Source organism: Gobio gobio, assembly GCF_949357685.1.
Source record: "Gobio gobio genome assembly, chromosome: 18".
Taxonomy (NCBI): domain Eukaryota; kingdom Metazoa; phylum Chordata; class Actinopteri; order Cypriniformes; family Gobionidae; genus Gobio; species Gobio gobio.
In genome coordinates this window covers 41413123-41438630 of record NC_137111.1, presented here as the reverse complement: position 1 = coordinate 41438630, position 25508 = coordinate 41413123, and the positions used below count along the sequence as shown (strand labels likewise).

General features: G+C 39.6%; 1 protein-coding gene across 1 annotated transcript in view; it reads right to left on the bottom strand.

Annotated features, from left to right (window-relative positions):
• Nucleotides 1-25508, bottom strand: part of cdh23 (cadherin-related 23) — a gene marked incomplete at its 5' end in the record, with an annotated part of 329690 nt that overhangs the window by 143966 nt on the left and 160216 nt on the right. Inside the window, 2 exons of the mRNA XM_079843313.1 lie at nt 511-699; nt 10419-10531. Of these exons, the coding sequence (XP_079699439.1) occupies nt 511-699; nt 10419-10531 (302 nt within the window). The remainder of the gene's footprint in view (nt 1-510; nt 700-10418; nt 10532-25508) is intronic.

Here is a 25508-nt window from a genome sequence, read left to right as displayed (position 1 = left end):
CTGGACAACTGACCTGGACCTGCTATTCACATACAACATAAACTATAAGTGCTGACTCTGAAATGCCCATCTCTGCTAGAAAAATATGTGGATGGCAGTGTCAAAAACTGCTTACAGATTGAAAAGAATTAGCGTGGAGTTATGTGAGCATGTTGCTGCTGACTTGAGCACTTTACAGCCAAGAGAGCAGATTCAGAAGAGTGACTAGTTTGAAGCTTGACAGATAGGGGATGAGCAGGTGAGAAAGGTTGACATCTGACTGATTCGAGCTTGTTTCGGAGCTACTGCCATGAAGGGGAGCAGTGAGACCAGTCAGGAGTTCTTGACGTCAGAAGGGTCTATGTTGGAGAAAATGTCATGTTCATGGAAAGCACAAAGAAGTTTCTGCGAACAGCTTCTTTTACTCATAGGAATTTCAGGAAGAAACATGCTTGTCCATCTGAATATTTAATGTGTCAGTGAAATCATGTGAGGGGAAAATATTCTCTTTTAAAAGTTTGTATGTCTCACCTCATCTTTGTCTTCGACCTGTATGTACAGAGGCAGAGCGAAGCCGACCTGAGCCAGCTCAGGGATCAGGACGCGATACTCAGAGCTGTTAAATCTGGGCGGATTGTCATTTATATCGATTAGCAGGATGGTGAAGGTGGTCATGACGGTGGCAGGCGAGGGCGTGCGGTCGTCATACAGCTCTGTCGCCTACACAGGAGACAGAAAGACATTTTTAATCTGATGTCTGCAATCTCAATATACAGCAGGGTCAAAATGAGACTGCAAGGGGAATCTGGAGAACTGGAAATAAAGAGAACATTTTAAGATTTTAAACAATTTCCATGCACAAAGTAAGAACTATTATCAGAGAAATTGTGAATTTGATCATGTGAAGATGTGCTTATTTCCACTGAAGAACAAGATGGTCTTTGGATCAAATCATTCTGGCGAACGTGGTCATTTAGGATTTGTGTTTTCTGGAGAAATTGTTTATTTAATATAATATATATTATACCCTCGGTTGAAATCGAGTTCCGGGGGGACACCCTGCTGTCTGAGGGTGTGTTCACACTTGTAGTTCGGTTTGCTTGGTTCGTTTGGTCCGGACCAAAAAAAACATTAAGTCCTTGTCCGCTTAGCATTCACATTGGCATTTTAACACTGATACCGAACCTAAAGGCATCGGGATATGTTCACAACCTGATTGGTCGGCTTTTATTACGTATATTTCACAACGGAACTTACCGAACATCCAAAACAATGCAGTGCGCTGGGTTAAATGCACTCGTTGTATGTGCGTAGCTACATATGATATTTGACCAACTGAAAACTTGTGAAGAGCTTATAAAATGTGTAAAGGAGTCAAAACAGCGGCAGGAATCCCTCCGTCACACACACAAATGAAGATCTGCTGCGAGGAGATGCGGTTCTGATGCAACAACACGACTATGACGAGAAAAAACAGGTGTGCTTGAGCATTGGGACATCATGTCCCGTTTTTGGTTTGTTTACACGTCTTCGGTCCGTGTTGCGTTTATATTTCAGTCGAACAGCACCAGAGTTCGTTTCGAAGCAGATCGAGACCCATCTTTTAAGTGTTCTCGGTCCGCTTGTTTGGTGCTCATCAGGGTTCAGATGGCAGCGTTCACACTTATTCAAATGAACTGCACTAACAGAGCAATCACACCAGGGTTCGTTTTAATGGAACCAAACATGGCAAGTGTGAACAGTGAACAGTCCTCAATTCACAATTCAGTTTTCAGACCATACAGTGCAAATGCAAAAATGAAAATTTAAACCAGACATTCGTTTTTCTTGTTTTTCGGTTACATCATCAATGGATATTTGCCTTTTTTACTTTTGCTAAATTATGTATATTTTCGCTTGGTAGTCATTTATCTTTCATTCTAGATTCCCGTGAAGGATTTTGGCTAGCGCTGCTGCTTGCGAGCCGACCCCCTTCTGCTGCCTATCCCACTGAAAATGAAGTGGGATCTCGTCGTTGTTCTTTACCGCGGTAAATATATCCCCCTGACCAAGGGTACATCAATAAAAAAAAGTAATAACGAATAAGGAGATAAATACAAACAAGCTGGGCAATGTGCCAAATCAGTAGCCAGGCCACAGGGATTTCACTTTTCCCGGCTGCTCCCGATGGCCAGTCCGAGACAGCCTTATATTTAGCACAGTTATTATATTAGTAATAAAAAAGATGGCACTTTGGGTGAAAAAGGTCGTCCTCTGTGTTCAGTTTTTTAAACTACTCCTCAACGTGCATGCAGTTGCATCAATGAAATGATAGCAGTCCACAACCACATCCCTGTGCAAATGATACAGCCCATGGACCAAATTACAAGACAAAAAACGGTTAGATTTAATTTATTCAAATGATTGTTTCTGAAGTCAAAATTTTGCAAAAGTATCTAATGATGAAGTACACCAAAAAAAAGAAAAATCAACGTTTGGTTTCAATTTTTCATTTTTACATTTGCATTGTATGGTCTGAAAAATGAATTGTGAAGCATTACACAGAACGTGAACACACCCTGAAACGCCCCAAGACCCCTGAAAACGAACTCTGGTGTGGTTCGACTGAAATATGAACGCAACACAGACCAAAGACATCTAAATGAACCAAAAACAGGATGTGATGTCACAAGATGCAACCCTAAAAAGGACAGACTACTCAAGCATACCTTGTTCTTCTCATCATAGGAGCTATGTTCCCCATAACAGTTAAGTAGAGGATTTGAAACTACGTCTTCTTGCAACATATCTTTGCTTAAGTGTGGAGTAAAGGAGGAATTCCTGGTGTTGTTTTGACTCATTGACACATTTTATAAGCTCTTTGCGAGTTCTCAGCTGATAAAAATGTCATAATATGTACGCACATACAACAAGCGTATTTAGCCCAGCACACAGCATTGCTTTGGATATTCAGTATGTTCTGTCGCAAAAAATTTTTTTAGTTTTATATCTTTAGATTTGGTCTTAAACATAACAGTGTGAACGCTAAACAAACTAAATATTTTCTTTTTTAAACCAAGGGAACCAAACAACACCCTTAGTTTAAAACAGGTCAAAACATCAATCAAAAGACTTTTGGCTTCAAAAATCAAATCAAATCAAATAATCTACCCATCCTCATGTCACTCAAAACTTAAAATAACATGGGCATTTTTGTCCACAACAAAACCCTGCAAGCCAAGTACATCTAATCTAAGCCGAGAAAGAGCCTCAGTCACAATGTAACTTAATTAGCAATTCCAGACAGAATCGTATTATCAAAAGTCAAAATATTTAATAAATGAACACGCAGGTAGCAGAGGACGGGTTATTCTGAAATATTAATTTGTTATTTTGTTGTCTAATCATTTACAACTGAATATAAAATCTTGATAATTCAAAACCATAGCAGACACACAACACCATCATCCATTTCTCTAATCTGAGGAAACAGCTCTAGAAAGCAGCTCTAGAGAAGCAAAGAAGCAAAAGAAAGGAGAGAGAAGAGTGACAGAGAGAGACAGTAGGAGATACGAAACGAGAGAGGAACAGATGTGATAATAGAGGGAATCTGGCAGTAAGCAGCATTAACGTTTAGTCTTCAATCTCCTCCATTTGTTCAGCTCTGCCTCTTTATTAAATCAGAGGGGAGGATTCTGGGAGAAATCCCACAGGTCTGCCATAAGTGGGGGCACACGAGGGCCAGACAGACACAGGCAATAAGATTTAGGATGAACACGTCTTATCGACAGGAAACAATTGCTTTCTTCCCTCCCTCTCTTTCTCTCTCCTCCTCTTTTTGAGCGATGGAGTTGGACTCACAGAGAAATCAAAAGGAATAATGGTGTTTTGTGAAGGAGGGATGCAGGGTGAATGGAGGACGGAGGTGTGGTGAAGCTGCAGGTCCAGGTTAATCGCGAATTGTGTCGTTTAACACCCCCTCGCACATCTCTTCTCCATCCCTCCGTATAATAAATGCTCTGACCTCCAGCCCAATGTACTTCAGCCTATCCAAGCTCTGTGAAGTTGAGAAATTAGTTTTATTACTTTTCACTCCAAATCAATAATGCCACCAATAAGAGAGAGGGCGACAGAGAGAGAGAGAGAGAGTAAGAAGATAAAATGGTAAAGAGAAAATATATATAAAGGAGCAGAGGCTCAGCAGAGAGAAACAGATAATGAAAATCTATAGCTTATGAATATTTTGGGAGGTTTTTCTTGCGCTTGCTTTGTTTTGAGTTTTACTTTTCGTGGCAATCATTGATTTCAATTTAGAGAACTACAGCTGTGCAGTTTATGTCTGCAAATAGAACAGAAAAATCCAAAACACATTCATGAAACTGTCCAAACGGAATTATATATAATATTACAGTGAAAGAGGCTGTAACGTGTATAGTCTGTTTTGGTTTGATTTTCGCTGTGTTCTGTTTCTGTTTTGCCTACCTGAGTTCCTAGTTAATTTCACCTTTCACACAGAGATTCCAGAAAATACACAGATAATGTGTCCCGGGATCGTTTGATTTTGGTTCATTCGCACTGAATTTCTGGAATATGTGTCTCCACAGCATCTTAAGTTTGCTTATGATCTGCGATCTGCGAAGCCACAATCCTGCATTTTTATTCTGATTCGATCGTAAACTAGCACATCGCGTACCGTTCCACTAAGCTGGCAAACTATCTCAGCTTTAGCAGCCTCACTACGGCACAGCTGTTTTGGTATTGATCTTGCCTTTTGTTCACACAGGGCATTCTGGGATTGATCCCGGCAATGTAACTAGGTCCCCATCCTGGGATCGATCCCGGGACGTGTTTGCGTTCAGAAGGCACTCTAGCATTTTTATGGTAATGCGCTGTGTGAAAGGGGCTTTAGTTTCCACACATCTGTTTCTGTTCACCTTGATTACGTTCCCTATGTAGTTAAGCCCTGAGTTTCATTTCTCTACTTGTGCTTCGTGCACTTTATTTTCCTAGATTTATACTTTCGCCTGGCTCCGCAGCACGAGCCTCTGCTGACTGCACGCGCACCTCCACAAATGGATGAAGCATTTATACTTGACGCGCTGCCCATTGTACTATTCTTTGAAACGACAGGGAGCGATTCGGAGTAATTGTCCTCTAAACCATCAGGAATCAGCGGTGAGTAGAAGTAAGGTACACATGTGGTGATGTTTGTTTAGTTGTTTAGTACACTTCAACAAAAGCAGACTACAGAAAAATCGTGTAAAACCCAGAGGGTTTGGGAAATGGGTTCACGAGCACTCAATGCACACTTCCCCCAATGCCACAAAGACGAAATTTTGCTCTGCACGCTATTGTGCTGGTGAGACTGGGTCCTGTTACGTCTCTGCGGTCGTGCTTTAGAAGTTAAAATAAAGCACTGCCGAATTTAGGGTTTGTGCAAATCTACCGACACCAGCAGCAGTTCAATGGGTTCTTATTAGAGCAGAGGCGATAATGATGGCTATCATGACGTCTGTGTCAAATCCAGAGAAAGGATGACAGAAATCTACAGAGGCCACAATCTCCACCAATCTTTTGGAAACAGAATCCCACACACAGCACTTTCTGGACATTTTCAGCTCAATGTGAGCTCTATAAAGCGCTAATTTTGAGGGTGTCTGAAGATCAATTATACAATTATAATATAATTATAATTATATATATATATATATATATATATATATATATATATATATGCACACACACACACACACACACACACACACACACACACACACACACGTCACATGATCCTTCAGAAATCATTCTACTGTGCTCCTTAATATTTCTTGTGGAAATCATGATAACTCAAACCCAAACGTTATATATATATATATGGTCTTTATCAGAATTATTTTAAAAGGTCTAAACTAAAGTCTGTCTGCTCTTTTCTTTTGTTCTTTTTCTCCCTCTCCCTCTCTCTCATCTTCACCCCCTTACAGCCTGAAGAGGAGTTAAAGGTGTGTGTGTGTGTGTGTGTGACTATTTCAGGAGCCTCTGCTAAACTGAGCTCTCAGAGATGGAGAGACTGGAACAAAGAACTTTCCTGCCTGAGGTCTATAGGGACACACTTTCCCTCTCTCTCTCTCCCCTCCGGTGTTTGGCCCTGACACTGTCAGCAGGACACTGAGATAACAGTGACATCACAAACACACACACACACACACTGGTGTCTGTCACATGGTCACTCATTCCAACTGGTTACATCAGTAGCAGGGCTTAATAGACTAATAGATTTGTGTCATTAAAGAAAATAGGGTTATTCTTTTAAAAAAAGTGATCCAAAGAGCACCTTGAGCTTCACTGAAAGCAAGAGCATCTGACCGTCTGTAAAAGGAGTTGACATGATCAAAAATACTTATTTTTAGATTTTTTTTCTGTGGGATTTCCTTCCATAATGGCCGTTGTCAATAGCAACGCATAATGCATAAATAATAAATCATCTCTAATAATATCTCTGTAAATATTTTCTCAAGCAATATTCTCATTAGTGTTCTATCAGCTATGACGCATTTAAATCTAGCATATTTTGTGTATGAGCCCAAATAGTATCCTACTGAAATAATGCATATCCATATTTTCATATGATTTGACAGTTTATAATATGAAATATAAAAAAATCCAAAAGGTGCGCATCATACCTGACACCTATAGGAACACTTTACCATCAGTTTTATGACTGTAAGTTATTCTCTTCAAATGGTATTAAAGAAAGAAACATATATACCAATGTTATACTGTATGTAACTTTAGAGAGGTTCGCGAATCTCGAACGCCAAGCCAACTTTATGCCAGTCATATCAGATGCGCTGTGGTTCTGCCGTGTTTGTTTGAAACTATTTTCGCTGCTGAAATAGAACAGAAACAGTCAACCACTGTATGACGAATGAATCTCCTGCATACAGCGCGCGTTCATCTCTGTTTTGAGTGCAGATTTAAGTGAGTGAGAGCGTTCCCTGAACAAAACTCTGGCTAATCTGAATGCCTCTGATTATTAGACATCGCATTCATAAACTCAATAGAAACACGTGTGATTGGTTATAACACGCAACGCGATTAAAACAGATGGCTTTTGAGAAGACTATAATAAGGTCAACCGACAAAGTGGCTAGTGTGAGTGACTGTGTTACACGCCACAGCCAAAATACGACCGCAGATGGCGGTTGTTCATGTCATGCCCTGATTATTATCCCTTAAATGTCACCATAGTCTTGTCTGAACTTGTTCGTTCGTCTTTGGCTCAAGCTTCACTTTATTATTTCCTCTACGTAGTTTTGGTATTGAGGTCAAAGTCCACTTGCACTGCGTTCGCAGATTTGAAGTGTTTCCCCCATTACAGCGACTTTCTTCTGGCATGTTCTGCAGACAGGGTGACCATCTTCGATTAAGTTTCCCTCAGGACTTTTGTAAAAGCCAAAATATGACCACACCTCAGATTTGAACAATCCCCCGAGTGCTGTCACTGCCTTCTGCCATTTCTTCTCATTCAAAAAACAGTGTTGCGCACTGTGCCTGCACCAGGCTGACGCTGGCTGGACAAGATTTACTGCGAGTTTTCAAAATCGTGATAATCACACGCAGATTTCATGATAATTAAATTTTAAACGAGATTACTAACCGTCAATATGTCTTATCGTGGTTTATCGTGAAACCGGTAATCGTTCCATCCCTATTAGTGACCTAGAAACAGAATCTGAAATGCAATCTGACAAACATACAATAAAATTTAAATCTACTTTAATCATAGTAAAATAAATATTAATGAACTTTATGACATATCTATACACATTATGGGTGCACAATGTCATGATAGGTGATAGTTGCATGTTTCTTAAAAAACAGTAACACTACCATGCACAGTAAACCAGGAAAATCCAGTCCAGTTCAGTTCATTTGAAGTGTTTTGCATGTTTGTAATAGCTACACAATGATAGTTAAAAATGTATTTAAAGCTTCACGGTCAGTGAGACCTATTCACACACTGACCCTGATAAACTCAATGTGGGTAAATGGCTCGATAAATTACAGTCACACTCCGCAAACATTTACAGTAGAATCAATAGTGCATTTGGCAGAGATCCCAATGAGTTCAGCGCAGGGGATGAAAGACTAACCAGAACTACTATACACGAGAATTTCTGGAAACAGAACAGATCTGCTTATATGTGATTTTATTCCTCATTTATAGTCAGTGTTGACCTTCAAACATCACAGAATAGATTTTAATAATGCATTAGTGGATTTGAATCTCACACAGAGCTGAAAGACTTATAATAAAAGGTTTTAAGAGCTTAAGGAACTTAACTATTCCACTGAACGATTCCAATTTCTCAACAAATCAATGAACAGTTCTTTTGGTACCACTGAAGCCCAAAGTATACTTTGTTTTTTTCAGAGGTGGAAAGTAACGAATTACATTTACTCACGTTACTGTAATTGAGTAGTTTTTCTGCGTACTTCTCCTTTTTTAAGTAGATTTAAAAATCTGTAATTTTACTTTTGTTTGAAGTATTGTACTTCGCTACATTTTAAACCACATCCGTTACTGTGTAAAAATAAATAATACAAAGGGGGGAAAAACGCAATCCGGAAATGACTGCATTGAATTGAAGGCGGGAGAACGAACGCAAAAATCACAAAAAGATGGAGACGGGCGGACAAGACAGACGTCAGACCCAGCTGAAAGCGAAACGCCGTCGTGAACCCCTGGATAGTATGGAAAAACTTTGGATATAGACAAAAAATAGCCGGGTGTTGTCCTGGAGGATATCAAATTAGCAAAAAAAAATTGGTGTAAAGGAGGAAACACATAGAACATGTTCGGGAACACCATCCCTCTGTGCAGATAAAGGTACGTTTATAACCTAAGGCTGAATGTTTTCTGTGATGCAGAGGGAATCCCGAAATTCCCTACCTACAGTATAACGCAGATGTCACATAAAACACGCAAACTGATGGATGAATGAATACATCGACAGTAGAGCTGTACAATAAATCAAATCGCGACATGGTCTGTGAATATTAAAGCTCAAAACACTGCTATATGAATATATGATCTGCTTGTTCTGTCTCTGTGTGAATGAGCAGCGCCGTTTCGTCTACTAGCCTACATACTTAAGTAGCCTACGCGATGCTCATGGTGTTTAACGTCTCAAAAAACATATTTGGGCATGAACATACAGTATGAACATTTCCAGAGCTGATCTGAGACCCCCTAATGAACATTTTCATCATTTTATTTGATTAAAAGCCATTATCAAATACACTCTGACACAGATCTTCCCTGAAATAGGTCCTCACTAAAACCCGTCAAAATAAACGGTTTAACTAGATGAAATTGTGACGGAAATATATTACAATTGTAGGCCTATAGAATACTTGTCAAAATAATAATAATAATAATAATAACAACAACATTATTTAAGAAAATATTTTTAAATCCATGGTTTAATTTAGTAAAACAGCAGCGCTTTGCCCAAAAAAATGAAAGTATAAGTATTTGATTACCACCGTTTTGGTAATGTATTTGTATTAAATCATAAAAAGAAAAATTTCTATGGACTCTATTATTCTTAAAGTTGTTAATCTAATTCATAATAATTTATTTAGTTCATTAGACATGTTTTATTGAAATTTTAATAAAAAATTTAATTAAAAAAATGGTTTCAAGTTTGTTATAATAAAGCATTTGTTCAACCAAATTTTTTTTTAATTTAATGCCATTTTAACTGGTGATAATAATAACCATAATTTAATAATACAGTTTATTTATTAAATAATTAATACCGTGATGCTGTGAAACTGATGTTTTCATATCGTGAAAATCTCATTCTATTACAACCCTACACGGGAGAGTCCTCCACCCCGCTGTTAAAAAAAGTAACTCAGTAACTTTTACTCTGAGTACATTTTAAATGAACTACTTTTTGAGTACATTTTTAGACAAGTACTTTTACTTATTCTTAAGTAAAATTTCATTGAAGTAATAGTACTTTTACTTGAGTAGAATATTTTGTTACTCTTTACACCTCTGGTTTTTTTACACGTACGTGAGCGTATGCACACAGTCGAATGCACAGCCTTGCAAAGTATACTTTTTTTGAGTCATACACGTACACAGGCGTTTGACGCATGTACTGTTTTGAGCAATCTCTCGCCACGAGTTACAACCCATGTAAATACTGAAAAAAAAAGAAATGCGCATGTGCGACCTGTGCGTACAAAGTATGCTTTTTCTGAATGTGTAATTTTTTTTATATAAGGCAGAGCGCAGACGTTCAAGAACCGCTAATGGAACCAAACGTCATAAAAATGGGACTGTTTCTGAACAAGACTATGGATTTCCAATCCTATTAGAAGCTGAAATTGAACAAATCCTTTCCATTTTTAATTCCACCTCAACCTCTAGTTTTGAGTCGCACCTTCACTGTGATGGTGAATCCGGATGAGTACAGCGGGTTTTCCCGGTCCAGCTGGCCGCTCACCGTCAGAGATCCACTGATGTAGTCGAGAGCAAACATGCTGTTGGTGTTACCTGATGAACAGAATGAAAAAGAAAGGTGAATAATTGTGGCAGTATTTGGGTCAAGATGTTTCTATTTGCACTGGATACCGTCGTATTAAACCCAAGAGTTTGTACCCTCGTTACACATTGACTTTTTAGCATTACGATATTTTAATTAACTGGAAGGTCATAATTGTAAAGTGGTTAAATATCCAAGCCCAAACTCAAAGGTTGTAGGTCAAAATCCTCAGAGGTGTCAAAGAAGCGGAGGGTCGTTGAGTTCCCTAATCACCATTCTGCCCTAGAGCAGGACACTTAACCTCCACTCCAGGGGGAATGTTCCTGTCGTCAGCTTTAAGCTAAGGATTTTAAAGTATTCATCAGATCATTCCTATACTGTAAATTAGGGCTGAATGGTATGACAAATTCGTAGGTTTAACTTTATACCAACAAAGGTACAAATGTGCACATCAATAAAAAGGGAAGGATTATAATATTATTATAGATCTTTCTATATGTCTGTAAGGACTATAACCTCCTGGGACCCAGAAAAAAAAAGTTTTTTGAATTTAGTATTTTTTTATGTCATTACATTGTTTAGAGCATAAGAAACAAATGGAAAAAAAATATTTTTGAAAAATGATATTTTATTCATATGTTATGATATGTCCTCTGTAGTTGACACCAGGACTGAGTTGTTAAAAAAATTAAATGACATGAAATTGCATGTATAGGCAAAAACAATGGGATTTATTTTTAATTCATCAATCAATTTTTAGGTTTCAGGGTTTTTTTTAAACAAACTTTATTTAAAGATGATTCTGAACTATGTTATGAAAGATATAATGAAATGCATTCATATACCATTTTACTTTATGAAATATGTGGGTAAAATGACAATACTTGGATTTTCCCATTCAATACAATGTATCTATTCACTGCATCTAATTTGCATATTAATGTGTTCTTGGTGCAACATGTAATGAAAAAAGAAGTGTAATAATGGGAGGAAAAATTGGCAACATTTTCAAAATAATATCTAATATTTCATAGGAATATTGATATGTAATTTCTTTCCCTGTTCACTTGTTATGTCTCCAAAATGCCTGATAAACATGATTTAAATCCTGGTGTCCACTATAGTGGTCATTTATGAAATCAATGCCCTGTTCTGTAACAGAAAGTCATATTTTGATTAGAAACCCCATAACATTTTCCTGAGATGTTGATTTATAACAAACAATTTTAAAATTAATCAGATTTAAATTATAATTAAAAAATATGATCATATTTCCATAAGAGTGCTCAACATTAATGTCAGCCATTTTTAAAGACCAAGAAGAAGTTGTTGTCCTTGTGAAACCTCCAAACATTTGGTATCCCTGCAAAGCCCCGAATGTGCTCTTTACTGGACATCCAGACTGTGACATGTGACATGTATGATGTCAGAGAGATTCACTAAAATACAATGTCCACTACAGTGTAGGGCTGTGCAATTAATCGAATTTCGATTTCGATTTCGATTTTGCCTCCCAACGATCACCAAAATAGTACAATCGAGAAAAAACGATTATTTTGCCTTGCGTTCTGAATGAAACGCGCACGCGCACATCCGCCCCTCCCGAACCCACAAATCTCTCTCAGTTCGTGAGTCTCGTGAGCATATCATCCGCTGGAATTTAAAAACTCGGCGCGAGTAAAGATGGCAGAAGGAGGGCAGTTACAGCAGCGTTTGGTGAGCAAAAAAGGCAAAACCAACTCCGTTGTCTGGGAACAGTTTGGCTTCGAGGAATCAGACGACGAGCAGAAACATGCTAAGATTTGCTACATGGTAGTGGCTGCAACGCAAGGGAACACCGTGAATTTGTTTAACCACTTGAAAATTAAACAGAGTGACCTATGACAATCTAATAAAGAAACAAAAACTGACGAGAGCAGGGGAGCCGTGTAAACGTCCTTTTTTTCCTTCATATTTTTCAAATAATTCTCTCTTTGTAAACTTTGTTCAATGCATGCGAGATTGCGAGTGCTGCCATATTTTCGAATATGACCAGTCGTTTTCACCGTCATCACCCGGGTTTAGTGCTTTAGTGTTTAGGTTTAGAATGAGAAGCCGCGCGCGCTGTGAGAAAATGTGTCTCTGTGCGTTCATCCGAGAGCGCGCACACGTCTCTCAGCGCGCAAATATTGAGTTCTCTTTCAAGTCTTGCTCTTAAACGGACAAACTCACACAAAACGTATGTCAACATGTCCATCTTGATGAGTATCTTAGCAGACATAGTCTGTATATGCCTTAAGTGAACTTTATACAGTCGATAAAGAAGACGCGAGGTCTTAAAGAGGCAGTGGCCTTTACTGCTGTCTGTTCAATGTCAAACAACAAAAGACAAGGACATCACTCACCGCTCTTGATTGAATAGCTTTTGTAAGTTTAATAGGATGAATCTTTAATTTATGCACTCAAATATGCAATGTTATTTTACATTTGATACATTTCTGTACCTGAAAACTAATGTTAGACGTACATGAAAAGCATAGCCGAACCATATTGTTGATCTTATTTATTTGTGGTTATCATTTTTACGTGAATACTTTTATACTTTGATTCGAATATATGTTATATTATTTATTTTAATAGTTCAAAAAGTACAACAAATGTTACAATTTCAATTGAATTGTTGAAAGGTGTATTTTTAATAAATACAACACATTCCCAAAGTCATGTGAAATAATCGTGTTACATAATCGTGATTTCAATATTGACCAAAATAATCGTGATTATGATTTTTTCCATAATCGAGCAGCCCTACTACAGTGGACAAAAGTCTATTCTTGGGTCCCAGGAGGATAAACCTTCAAACTTCAAGGCTTTGTTTTTCTAGACAACAATTCATTTCAATTCTACCTCATTGTGTTCAAATTACTAAACAGCCTTTTTCTCAGGATCTGAATTGTAATTTAAAAGCATTTTCAATTGAATTCTGTACCACATTATTTAATATATGAACCATCTGTTCATTGGTTCATCTTAATACTTAAAAAAGTGGAACTGCTTCAGATGGTGGAACAGATTTGATGTGTTCCAGCTGCTAGTCAGCACCACTCTCCGGCACATTTTGCAGCACACTGAAACTTGAAGTTTATCAGATCTTAGATAGCCGAACCACTTCCACACCACTGAATTAGTCTTTCCTCTCTTATCAACTATTTCTTCAGCTTTCTCCTTACTTGTGGAAGCTCGTTCAGTCACATTTGTATTGCGGTCAGGGGTACTTTTGCGTTCAGGGTACTATTTTGTAGCTAAAACTTGCCGCGTTGGATCTTAGCCTACTACTGCTGAGCACTGGCTGCGTGTCTGTGGTATACGTCATCACGCAAGTAGCCAATGGTGTTCTGCTCTTTCTGACAGCTGCGCCCTCGACGTCAGTCAGTGAGAAATGCTGTAATGTACACTCACCTAAAGGATTATTAGGAACACCTGTTCAATTTCTCATTAATGCAATTATCTAATCAACCAATCACATGGCAGTTGCTTCAATGCATTTAGGGGTGTGGTCCTGGTCAAGACAATCTCCTGAACTCCAAACTGACTGTCAGAATGGGAAAGAAAGGTGATTTAAGCAATTTTGAGCGTGGCATGGTTGTTGGTGCCAGACGGGCCGGTCTGAGTATTTCACAATCTGCTCAGTTACTGGGATTTTCACGCACAACCATTTCTAGGGTTTACAAAGAATGGTTTGAAAAGGGAAAAACATCCAGTATGCGGCAGTCCTGTGGGCGAAAATGCCTTGTTGATGCTAGAGGTCAGAGGAATGGGCCGACTGATTCAAGCTGATAGAAGAGCAACTTTGACTGAAATAGCCACTCGTTACAACCGAGGTATGCAGCAAAGCATTTGTGAAGCCACAACACGCACAACCTTGAGGCGGATGGGTTACAACAGCAGAAGACCCCACCGGGTACCACTCATCTCCACTACAAATAGGAAAAAGAGGCTACAATTTGCACAAGCTCACCAAAATTCGACAGTTGAAGACTGGAAAAATGTTGCCTGGTCTGATAAGTCTCGATTTCTGATGAGACATTCAGATGGTAGAGTCAGAATTTGGCGTAAACAGAATGAGAACATCATGCCTTGTTACCACTGTGCAGGCTGGTGGTGGTGGTGTAATGGTGTGGGGGATGTTTTCTTGGCACACTTTAGGCCCCTTAGTGCCAATTGGGCATCGTTTAAATGCCACGGCCTACCTGAGCATTGTTTCTGACCATGTCCATCCCTTTATGACCACCATGTACCCATCCTCTGATGGCTACTTCCAGCAGGATAATGCACCATGTCACAAAGCTCGAATCCTTTCAAATTGGTTTCTTGAACATGACAATGAGTTCACTGTAATAAAATGGCCCCCACAGTCACCAGATCTCAACCCAATAGAGCATCTTTGGGATGTGGTGGAACGGGAGCTTCGTGCCCTGGATGTGCATCCCACAAATCTCCATCAACTGCAAGATGCTATCCTATCAATATGGGCCAACATTTCTAAAGAATGCTTTCAGCACCTTGTTGAATCAATGCCACGTAGAATTAAGGCAGTTCTGAAGGCGAAAGGGGGTCAAACACAGTATTAGTATGGTGTTCCTAATAATCCTTTAGGTGAGTGTATATCGAAATATCGGAAATGTGTTTAAAAAAATCATATCACTGTTATTGAAAAAAATTATATATTGATATTGAATTATTGTCCAGCCCTAGTCATCCTTTTATCCAAACTATAAAATAGTAATGAATTCATTTCTATTGATCACATTTGTCCTTCATATTGCAACGTACTTTACAGTACATCCAAGGGAAAGAGATTATCGAAACAGGGACTTGGTTCTATCCATAGGATGTTGATTGGATTTTGAGATTAAATTCAAAATGTGGCGGGGTTTAAGCAAACTAAATGATTGGAGAGAAGTCAGAGAGAAGTCTGTCGTAGCATTAGAATGACTGTGTATATTACTCAAACTGTGATATAAGAGATCGCTCATACAACCCACAACTACTGGATTTTAGAAGAAATGTTTTCTACAAGCTCCTTAAACACTGATGAATTCAACCTCTGAAACACCATGATCATAAAGACCATACTTTAGCGCTAAGGTCAACAAAAATACTTTTAAACAACAGACATGGACAAGAAACAGGAATAAAATCTTTCTTCTTCCGTACTGTCTGCCATAGAACAGGCATGAGGTTTGGGACTGGACCTCTCCCTGGTCCGGGATAGAGGAAAATAATATCTTCAGACTGGAAACGGCAGCCCTGTTAATTAATCCTTTACTCCTGAGATATCATGCTGGTTTTGGGTAATTAGTTCAGTGCTCGGCAGAAGTGGCCCAAACTTTAGGGCTACAAAAGAGCAGTACACCGGCTCACCATTCTTTTCTAATTCATTCTCCACTCAAAACAGTTTATACTCCCTCGATAAACTGTTCATCTCATTAACACCTCACTTTCCTTAATTATATGATATTTCAGTAATTATTTTCATTATATTTTCATGTCTTTTCTCTCTGTCCCTCTCCCACAGCTGCAGTGTTTATTCACTGCACACTAATTAAGTCCAACAGTTGCAGATGGCACACCGAGTGACACACAATCTTTTCTCTTCTAACAGTTTTCTTTTGTTCTTTATAATAGATCTACTCACCTCTGTACAGCTCTCATCGCATACAATCATGTACTACTAAAGATCATCAGCCCCCCATCGCTCTGTTCTCTACCTCCTCACTCCTACATTCCTCCACCTCCCTGTTCCTATGTAAATCCACCCAACTCTGTTTCTCCACCTGCTCATTCATATAACCTTCAGCTAACCATTGCTCAATGCCTCCACCTTCCCACTCCTCCATCAGGGATGTTTGCCATTTAGAACTGAATTATAAACATACGATAGACGCTTTATTTCCACTTTTCTAATATTTTCTTAATTTTTATTGAAAATAAATGCATTTTGCATGAAATGCAATGCATTAAATGTATAACTCGCAATGCGAGTTCGGCAAAAGGCAGATTCGAACCTCTGGACGATTTGCGTCAAAACTTCATGCCATGTGTTTTTTTACCCATAGCCTGTAAAAAAATATGGACGTAGTGTCTGTGACGTCACCCATAGGATTCTGATGAGCAATTTTGAAACGCAAAGTATGGACGAGATGGCCGTTGCCGGAGCTGACGTGGGCGGAGCTGAAGTGAAGCGATGACTAACAGACAGCAGGCAAATGGCTATCCACCTGTCACTCGAAGTGGCCACGCCCTTAATTATGCAGAACTTTAATGCTTTATATAATGTAAACGAATGAGTTATAAAAAAATTCACCCCCCTCAAGTTGTCATGAAAGGCAAAATTAGCCATATAGACCAAAACCACAATTTGTACCAGGCTGTAAACATGTTTTAATCTGCTGTAAGTTGGGCATTTTAACATGGGGCTCAATGGGATTCTGCTCCCTTCTGGAGCCTGTCACATCGCTCTAGTGGCCAGTCGATGAATTGCAGTATATGTCACTTCCGTATTGGCTTCAAGAGAAACTGCAGGAGGTTGCCGCTTGGTTTTACCCCTACCCTATTGCCACTCTCAATAACTCATTGATTTTTGTAATTTTGTCTGGCCCAACCAGACGTTTAGTAAACAAGGCGATATATTTGTACTTAATATAAATGCCATCTACTCCAGTAAAAAAATTCTGAGAGAGGACCCACCCACATTTTTTTGCTTCCGACGCCCATAAACTAAACAAATTACACTTCAAAAATGTTTTTCCAAAGATGGTTTCTGTCATTCTAGGTCGTTATTATCATGCTGATGTTAGTTCAAATGTTCAAGGTTTTTTTTTTTTTTAAGTTTGGTTTTAGTTAGTTATTTAAAGCTATAAAAACGGGGGTGTTACGTCATGATTGACAGCTGAGATTGATGCCTTCTCTGAGTGAAGTAGTCACTGAGGTACCAAGTGACTTGTAATGTAACTGTACTAACCGATTCTGCGGAAGTGTGGGTGGGGTCTTGATACCGTGGCTCCACTTCACACATACCACTGCACAGACTCGAGTTCCAAGCCTTGCCAATTTAAACATTCAAGTGCAAGAAGGACAATAAAAAAAAACTTGCACACTCTGTGAGAAGATTTCAGATGAGTGCACACGCAGAAAGCGCACAAATATTGAGTTCTCTTTCAAGTCTTGCGCTTGAACTTACAAATTCACACAAAAATTATGTCAACGAGCAGTCTTGTTGAGTATCCTAGCAAACATAGTAGATTATGTTTTAAGTGAACTTAAACAGTTGAGAAAGACAACACGTGTATCAGTATCAGTGTACTGGATCCGCGCATTATGTCTCAAAGGGATAGTTAATCCAAAAATGAAAATTAGCCCATGATTTACTCACCCTCAAACCGTCCTAGGTGTATATGACATTCTTCTTTCAGACGAATACAGTCGGAGTTATATTAAAAAAAATACCCTGGCTCTTCCAAGCAATATAATGGCAGCCCAAAATTTGACGGCCATCCATTATAAAAGTAATCCACACGGCTCTGTGGGGTTAATAAAGCCCTTCTGAAGCGAATCGATGGGTTTTTCTAAGAAAATATCCAGCGGACCACCTTCTGTATTTAACTTACGAAAAAATCATAACTGGCGCAACAATGATGTCGGACATAGAGTAAGTGTTTTGAACTCTGATTATATTTGTCTGAAAGAAGAATGTCATATACACCTAGGATGACTTGAGGGTGAGTAAATTATGGGGAAATAATTTTTTTCCCCTGAACATAGCAAATACCAAACCATACCGAAACCATGACCCTAAAACCGAGATAAAAACCGAACTGTAATTTGTACTCCTACTGTAGACAGAGAGACAGATAGACAAATAGAAATTAATCCGCTTCTGCTCCTCACCTTATAGATAGACAGATAGATAGATAACAAATAGATAGAATGACAGACCAACAGACTGTTAGACAAATAAAGGGACAGACAGTAGACAGATTTTTTTTCCCAATTTAAATATTGCATAGCTCTGTCCTCCAACTCTCAAGATTCAAGAGTTTTATTTGTCACATACACAGTTATATACACAATGTACAACTGGCAGTGAAATGTAAACAGGTCCGCTCCATGGACAGTGCAAATAACAGTTACAAGAAACACAAGGGGAAATTAAAATAGAAATAGAATAAAATTAGAATAAAAAGTATTAACATAAGTAGAATTATAAATAAATCAAGTAAAAGATAAAAATAGGAAATAAGATAAAAATAAAAATATAAAAATAAAAATATAAAATATAAAATAAGTGAATATGATAAGTGAGATAAACTGTAGACTTAAAAAATAAGTGGTTAACATAAAATATATATATATATATATATATATATATATATATATATATATATATATATATATATATATATATATATAAAGAAGTATAATGTGCAAGCAATAGGTATAATTGCAAATAGGAGTATAATGTGTAAACAGGAGTATGATGTGCAAACAGGTTTATTACAGGTTGTTACGCAGTAACAATAGGAACGTAAAGTGCAGTGCAATGGCAGTATGTGGATGTTAATGTTAAAAAAAACTGGATGTTTATGCGTGTGCGGGGTGAAGTGAAGTCACGTGACTGAGTTCAGGAGTCTGATGGCCTGGGGGAAGAAACTCCTCCTGAGTCTTTCAGTCTAAACTCTTACATTCCTCCACCTCATCACTATATTCCTTTACCACCTCCTTCCCAGGTTCTCAAATTTTCGTTCTTCATTCAGCCCATCTCATCTCAGGTGTTCCCTATTGTTATGCTAAATTAGACATATCTACACCACTGCTGCATCGGCACTGGATTGAAACAGAGCTTGTTGAGCATGCATGAGCGATTCAGAGCTGCCCTGAAGAGATAGCTGTGATTTATACATTCAAATAGCAATCTGAACCATCTGCGTAATGGAAATCAAACAAAGGAAGAACCCAGATTGATTGAGAGGGCTTGAATCGAGTGTATGCATGCAAGTCTACTAGCGTGAATATATTGGCTCCTCTGGGCATCGGTGGCCAATTAGAATACACACTTTAATTCACTTTCCCAATTGCCCAGTGTGAAATCAAACGTGCAGCTGAGAGCCACGCTGACCTGATGGATTCATTAAATTGAGCTTGCTTATGGCTGTTCACTGGAGTAAGACTGTTGAAGAGCAGGCTGATTTGAAATGATAATAATCTGGCAATGCAAATATATTTTTTAAGGTGAGGAGCAGACTCATTTCTGATTTTGATTAATTTCTGAGGGGTTGTGATTTGTGAAGAAAGCATTAATTATAAACTTATCATAGAGAAGAGAGAATGTATTGATTTTAAATGTACGCTCATCATACAGTCTATAAAATGTCTAAGTCACATGGCCACCCAATTTTTGAAATTGTCATTATTTAGTCACCCTAATATCATTCCCAACTTCACGCAAAAATAAAGTCCATATTATTTATAATAATTATAGGGCTGGGTATCGAGTTTGAAACTTTTTAGGCACCGACCGAATTTCCTCGATACCATCAAGTATCGTAAAAGGTCTTGTCGTTCGATACCAAATTTCCATACCTAAGGGGTTAATCTTGTCAATGTCAGTGAGCCAATAGCATGCAGCATGATTGGCTGTGGCCAAAAACACTAGTTTACTCTGATATAACACTAGTTTATAGCTCAAGTGAGATAGCCAAGGCCTGGAGGTCCCCCACTCTCTTGTGAGAAGTGATTGCAAGGAGAAAGACCATCTTAGGGGTCAGGTTCTTCACTTCAGCCGACTCAAGAGGTTCAAAGGGAGCTTGTGACTGCCCTTCAAGAACCACTGCCAGATCCCAGGTTGGAACTCTGGAACGAGTCGCAAGCCTCATCCTCCGAGTCTCGCGGAGGAAACGTACAACCAACTGATGCTTCCCCAGAGGCCCATCACTTACAGGAGCATGGAAAGCCGTAATGGCAGCCACGTTCACATTAAGTGTGGATGGGGTAAGATCAGCAGAGAAACGATCTTGAAGGAGCTCCAGCACTGAAGCCACCGGGCAGTTAACTGGATCCAACTCCCGCTCTCTGCACCAAGTGGGAAACACATTCCAGTTTAGGCTGTTCAACCTCCTCGTGGAAGGAGCCCTGGGGCTAAGTATGGTCTCCACAACACCCCGACAGGCCAGCCTCTAGGTACTGAGCCCCCTCAGGGGCCAGACCCACAGCTTCCACAATGATTGTGCCCCCCGCCTGAGACAGCAGGTCCCTCCTCAGAGGGATCTGCCATGGAAGGCCTGCCAGCAGTCCCATGATGTCTGAGAACCATACTCGGGTCGACCAGTACGGTGCTACACAAGTAGACTAACTCCGTCTTGACGGACCCTCTCCAGGACTCCTGGGAGCAGAGAGATCGGCCACGTCTGTACCATGGCATCCAACCCCAGTGGGGCTGGATGCGTGAGAGAAAACCACAATGGACAGTGGGACGTCTCTCGAGACGCAAATAGACCCACTTCCACTGGGCCGAACCTCTCGCATTTGGTCTTCACCACCTCTGTGTTAAGTCTCCACTCCCCGGGCCTCAACCCCTGCCTGAATCTGGTCCCCGGGGACATACATCGCTCTGAGAAACAGCAGTTTCCCTTGGGACCACAAGAGGATCTGATGCGCCAATCTGTTCCCTGATCCTTGATGATTCAGATAAGCGACTAGTGTCGTTACCGACGCAGTGCGAGTTCCCTCGAAAGGAAACACTGGAGTGAAGGTGAGTAAATAATGACAGAATTTTCATAATTGGATAAACTATTCATTCAACTTGAGGCAACAAAATGCACATTAATAATTTAGTAACACAGTCAGCAGACAAGCGCTGTGATTTATTTTAGCGTGAGATAAGCAGACTCTTCTGAAGACCAGAACGATGCTGCGTTCTGCCTGACAGAACAAAAACTCTCCCCTGCAGAGGTTGACATCTCATCAACACACAAAGTGACAACACTGAGAATTCACTCTCTTAGAGAAATCAAGCTCAGCTGAAGTTGATGGAGAGAATAAAGAGGCGAGTGTGAGTGAGTGGAGATGTGCAGGAGAGCAGATAGCTCACTCACTCTAATCCTGCTGAGAGCCAGCAGCTAAGAGAGCTCACCCACTGCAGCTTAAGACAAGCACACCAACACACCAGAGCATGAGCAGCCAGCCAAACAGAGCTGCCGTTAAATTACATGGCAGCAGCTGGAGACTGCTGTGGAAACTCTTTAATTATGCCCTTTAATGGAATTGGATTATCTATTAGATTAAATTATAATTATTTGTTAGCAATTTGTACATTTCAATTTAAACCTCAGCTCAACAAGAGTAACATGCACTGCCCGGGCCAAAAAAAAGTAGCTTTTTGGATTTAAAAAGGCAAATGCTGAAGAGTCTATGATTGGATCATTATCGCAGAGATTATTATGTGTGTATCATGTTATATGTTTGGCAACAGTTCCTCTAACCCTGACTGATGGAGTGTGTAGTTTTTCATTTCTTAAACAACCATGTAGGCCATATTCCATGATGCACCTCTTGATGGAAATAACACCACAACATTTATTTCCATCAATAGGTGCATCAATCTTGAATTGAGTCCAGCACTCTGTAAAGTCTCCTCCAGCACATCCTAAAGACTTTCAATGAATTTAAGGTCTGGACTTAGAGCTGCCAATTCAAGTGTGAAAATGATTCTTCATGCTCCTCCAAACGATTCTTTCACAGTTTGAGCCTGATGAATCTAGACACTATCATCCTGGAATATGGCCATGATGTGTCTTCCTACATGGTTGTTTAAGAAATGAAAAGCTACACACTCCATCAGTCAGGGTTATAAGAACTGTTGCAAAACATATCCCAGACAGCAACAACGTGGAATCCACATGTACCGGACGTGGGCCGGATCTGGGCCGACACTGTTGCTGTCTGGGATAACATCCTAGAAACATCATAATCACTTTAATAATGATCCAATCATAGACTTTTGCCAATCTAAATCCAAACAGCGACTTTTTGTATGTCATGTGTTGCAGAAGTTTCCTGAAATACTCCTCAGCTAAAGCCGCAGCCCTATGTGTGCTGTTGACACTTTGCCTCCCAGACAGCACTTGTTTACCTTTGGTTTGTGAAGGCGCCGTAAAATCAAATCAATTAAAGTCACAGTCCATCATCTGCACGTCTGAGCTTAGCTGAACCACATGGTAAAGAAGAGGAATGAGACTCCACTGTTCTCAGCCTCTGTTACCGCGGCACCTGCTATCTCTCTGTTTCAGACTGATTTACTACAAGAGCCGCGTCGCCAGCCTTGATCTTAGCCATGCTAACAGAGCGACGCAAATTAGCTCACAGTTATGGGTTAGAGAACCTGTGCAGCAGATAGCCACGCTTTGTCGCATCTATCAAGTCAGTCAGGCAGCAAATTAGTGGACACGGCGTGAATTAGTGAATAATTTCATTAGGCTGTCAGCGAGCAGGAGAGGAGTTGCAGCAGGGGGTGGGTTTCAGTGTCAGCTGAAATATGCCTGAAAGGGAGGATTTCAAAATAAAAACAAAAGACAAAATACATGTTAGCTCACCAGTGATATAGCGCTTGATGCCCAGGACTGACTTATATGTCTGTTCACGAGTTCACACTTACAAATAAGTCAAATAAATGGTATGCATATTTGGTGTGCTGTCCGAGGACAGGGCTCCGAGCTCGGTATTTGGCCCAAACCCCAGAGTACTCCCCCCGTATTCCTGGCTGTGGTAGGAACAAGCCAAGAGTGAGGAGTCGGGGTGGTGGAGGGATTCTGAAAACTGTCGAGGAATGTCAGTGAGTTGACTGTGTATATATACAGGCTTCCTCTCATGCTGATAGGATAGATATGGTAATTGCTGATGACGAATTGTTTGGATAGATCATTTGAACATGCTCCTCCCGAACATTGTTAAAGGGGTACTTCACCGCTGGAAAGATGAATGTGTATTTAAACTGGGTCATTTATGTAGTAGAAATGTGAAATTATTTTAGAAGTTGGTGCCTTCTAGACTGAGAAAAGCCAGAAAATGTATTTTTGGCTCATATGGATAAAAGAAAACAACTCCCAGAATGCACTTGCTTCGCTGCCCTACGAGGCCACTCCCACCAGTAACATCACTTGCCCACCGCGGCACCACCCCACTGTCGTTTAGATTTTTATAGTAATAAAATCAGTTAGAGAACAGATACTACAATTAAAAACTGAACGTGTATGCTTAATACAGTGTGAGCCGAATGAGAGTCGCAGCACAGACCAGCAGCAGGAGCAGATTACATTCATCACAAGAGTGGACAGACAAGATGATCGTGGAAGATTTGGTTTCAAAGCGAAATGTAAAAGCGCCTATTTAAGTGAGTTTGTCATTGTACCGTTTTGTTGTTGTGTTTTTCATTCTAATTCTAAACCGAAACTAGAATCATCAGCACGATCATTCATATATACTACCGGGTTTCTACTGATACAAAGCTTAATGCTAATCGCTGAAGTAACCCTTTAATGAAACATAATTTCTAATCAAAGACTGGAGTGTGTACAACCCTTAATATGCTTAAAAAATAAGTTTAATCATTTTACCTCAGTGGTGGGGATTGTCAAGTAACCCCTACTACAGGTTACATCAATATGCCAGTAGGTGGCGACATGTAACTCTTCATTTTGAGTCATTCATTCAACTGATTTGTTCAAAACATTCAGAAATGAAACAAATGAGCGAGTCATTGAAACAGTCACTCAAATGATTTGCTCAAAAACACTGATTCATTCAGGTCTCATTCAGTATCACTAAGGCCACCAAAGCATTTTTAGCCAGCTGAAAACGGCAAGCACTGAAATTGCCTAGCTGTGGGCGCTTGAGAGCAATTCAGCAAGCAGAATGTGGCGGTTGGTCAGTGTTGTATTTGTCCCGCCCCTCCGCCAATGTGATTGGACGGCTGGGTAAAAAGTGACAGTGATGAGCGATGCGTTTTACCCAAAGTGGAAAATTCTTCAACTCTCGGCGACCGGTAAAAAAACACCAAGCACTTAGCGCTCAGCGTGAAATAGACCCTCAACGCCTCGTCACGCTTCTGCCAATTTAAAAACGCAGTGCTACCGTTGAAAACAATCAGAAAAAATACGCTAGCATCTGGAAAAAAACGCTTTGGTGGACACACAGCTTAAACGGACACACAGCTTAAACATGCACACGCACAAATTTGTGTGTGAAAACTACATTTTTTATTAACAAATCAAATTTCATTTATAACTGTCATTCAAATATTTTTAAAGATTAACAATTAAAAAAAACTATGGATGGCCTTATAATCATGAGATATTTTATACATGGAAGTATTTTCATTGACGGAGCAAAAAAACAAACAAACATTAAATCCTTACAAAATGTTCTTGTGCATCATAAGGAATAGGTATATCCTTTAGACTAAGTGGGCAAGATATCGATATAAACGTGACTGTACAGTACAGAGTACGGACTGTATATGAAAATTCATAAATTAAAGAAAACATGTTAAGATTAGGATTCACGGTGTAAGTCCCATTCTGTACCACTCCACAAAACTGCGTGTGGCGCACTTGAGCGTGCTTAGAAATAGTCCGACAGAAAATCAATTTCACATCACTGATAAAAGGCTGGATGAATGAAAAACAATCATGCTATGTCAGGGGAATAATTGAAAATGAAACAAAATGGGAATGTTTTTGTTCTTATGGGGTCTGGGACAAACCCAGCCCTCCCCTCTCAATGTTAGGGCCCTGCATTTTCCTCTTCATCGCAACAGCTCCAGTGCTTGACGAAGAAACTGAGTCACATACATATCATTGTTTCCTCTTGGGTCCTTTGGAACAAACACCTGCTAACTAGTACCGCAGTTCCCATTTCCCCTGGCACACACATTTACATCTTCATTTGCACTCT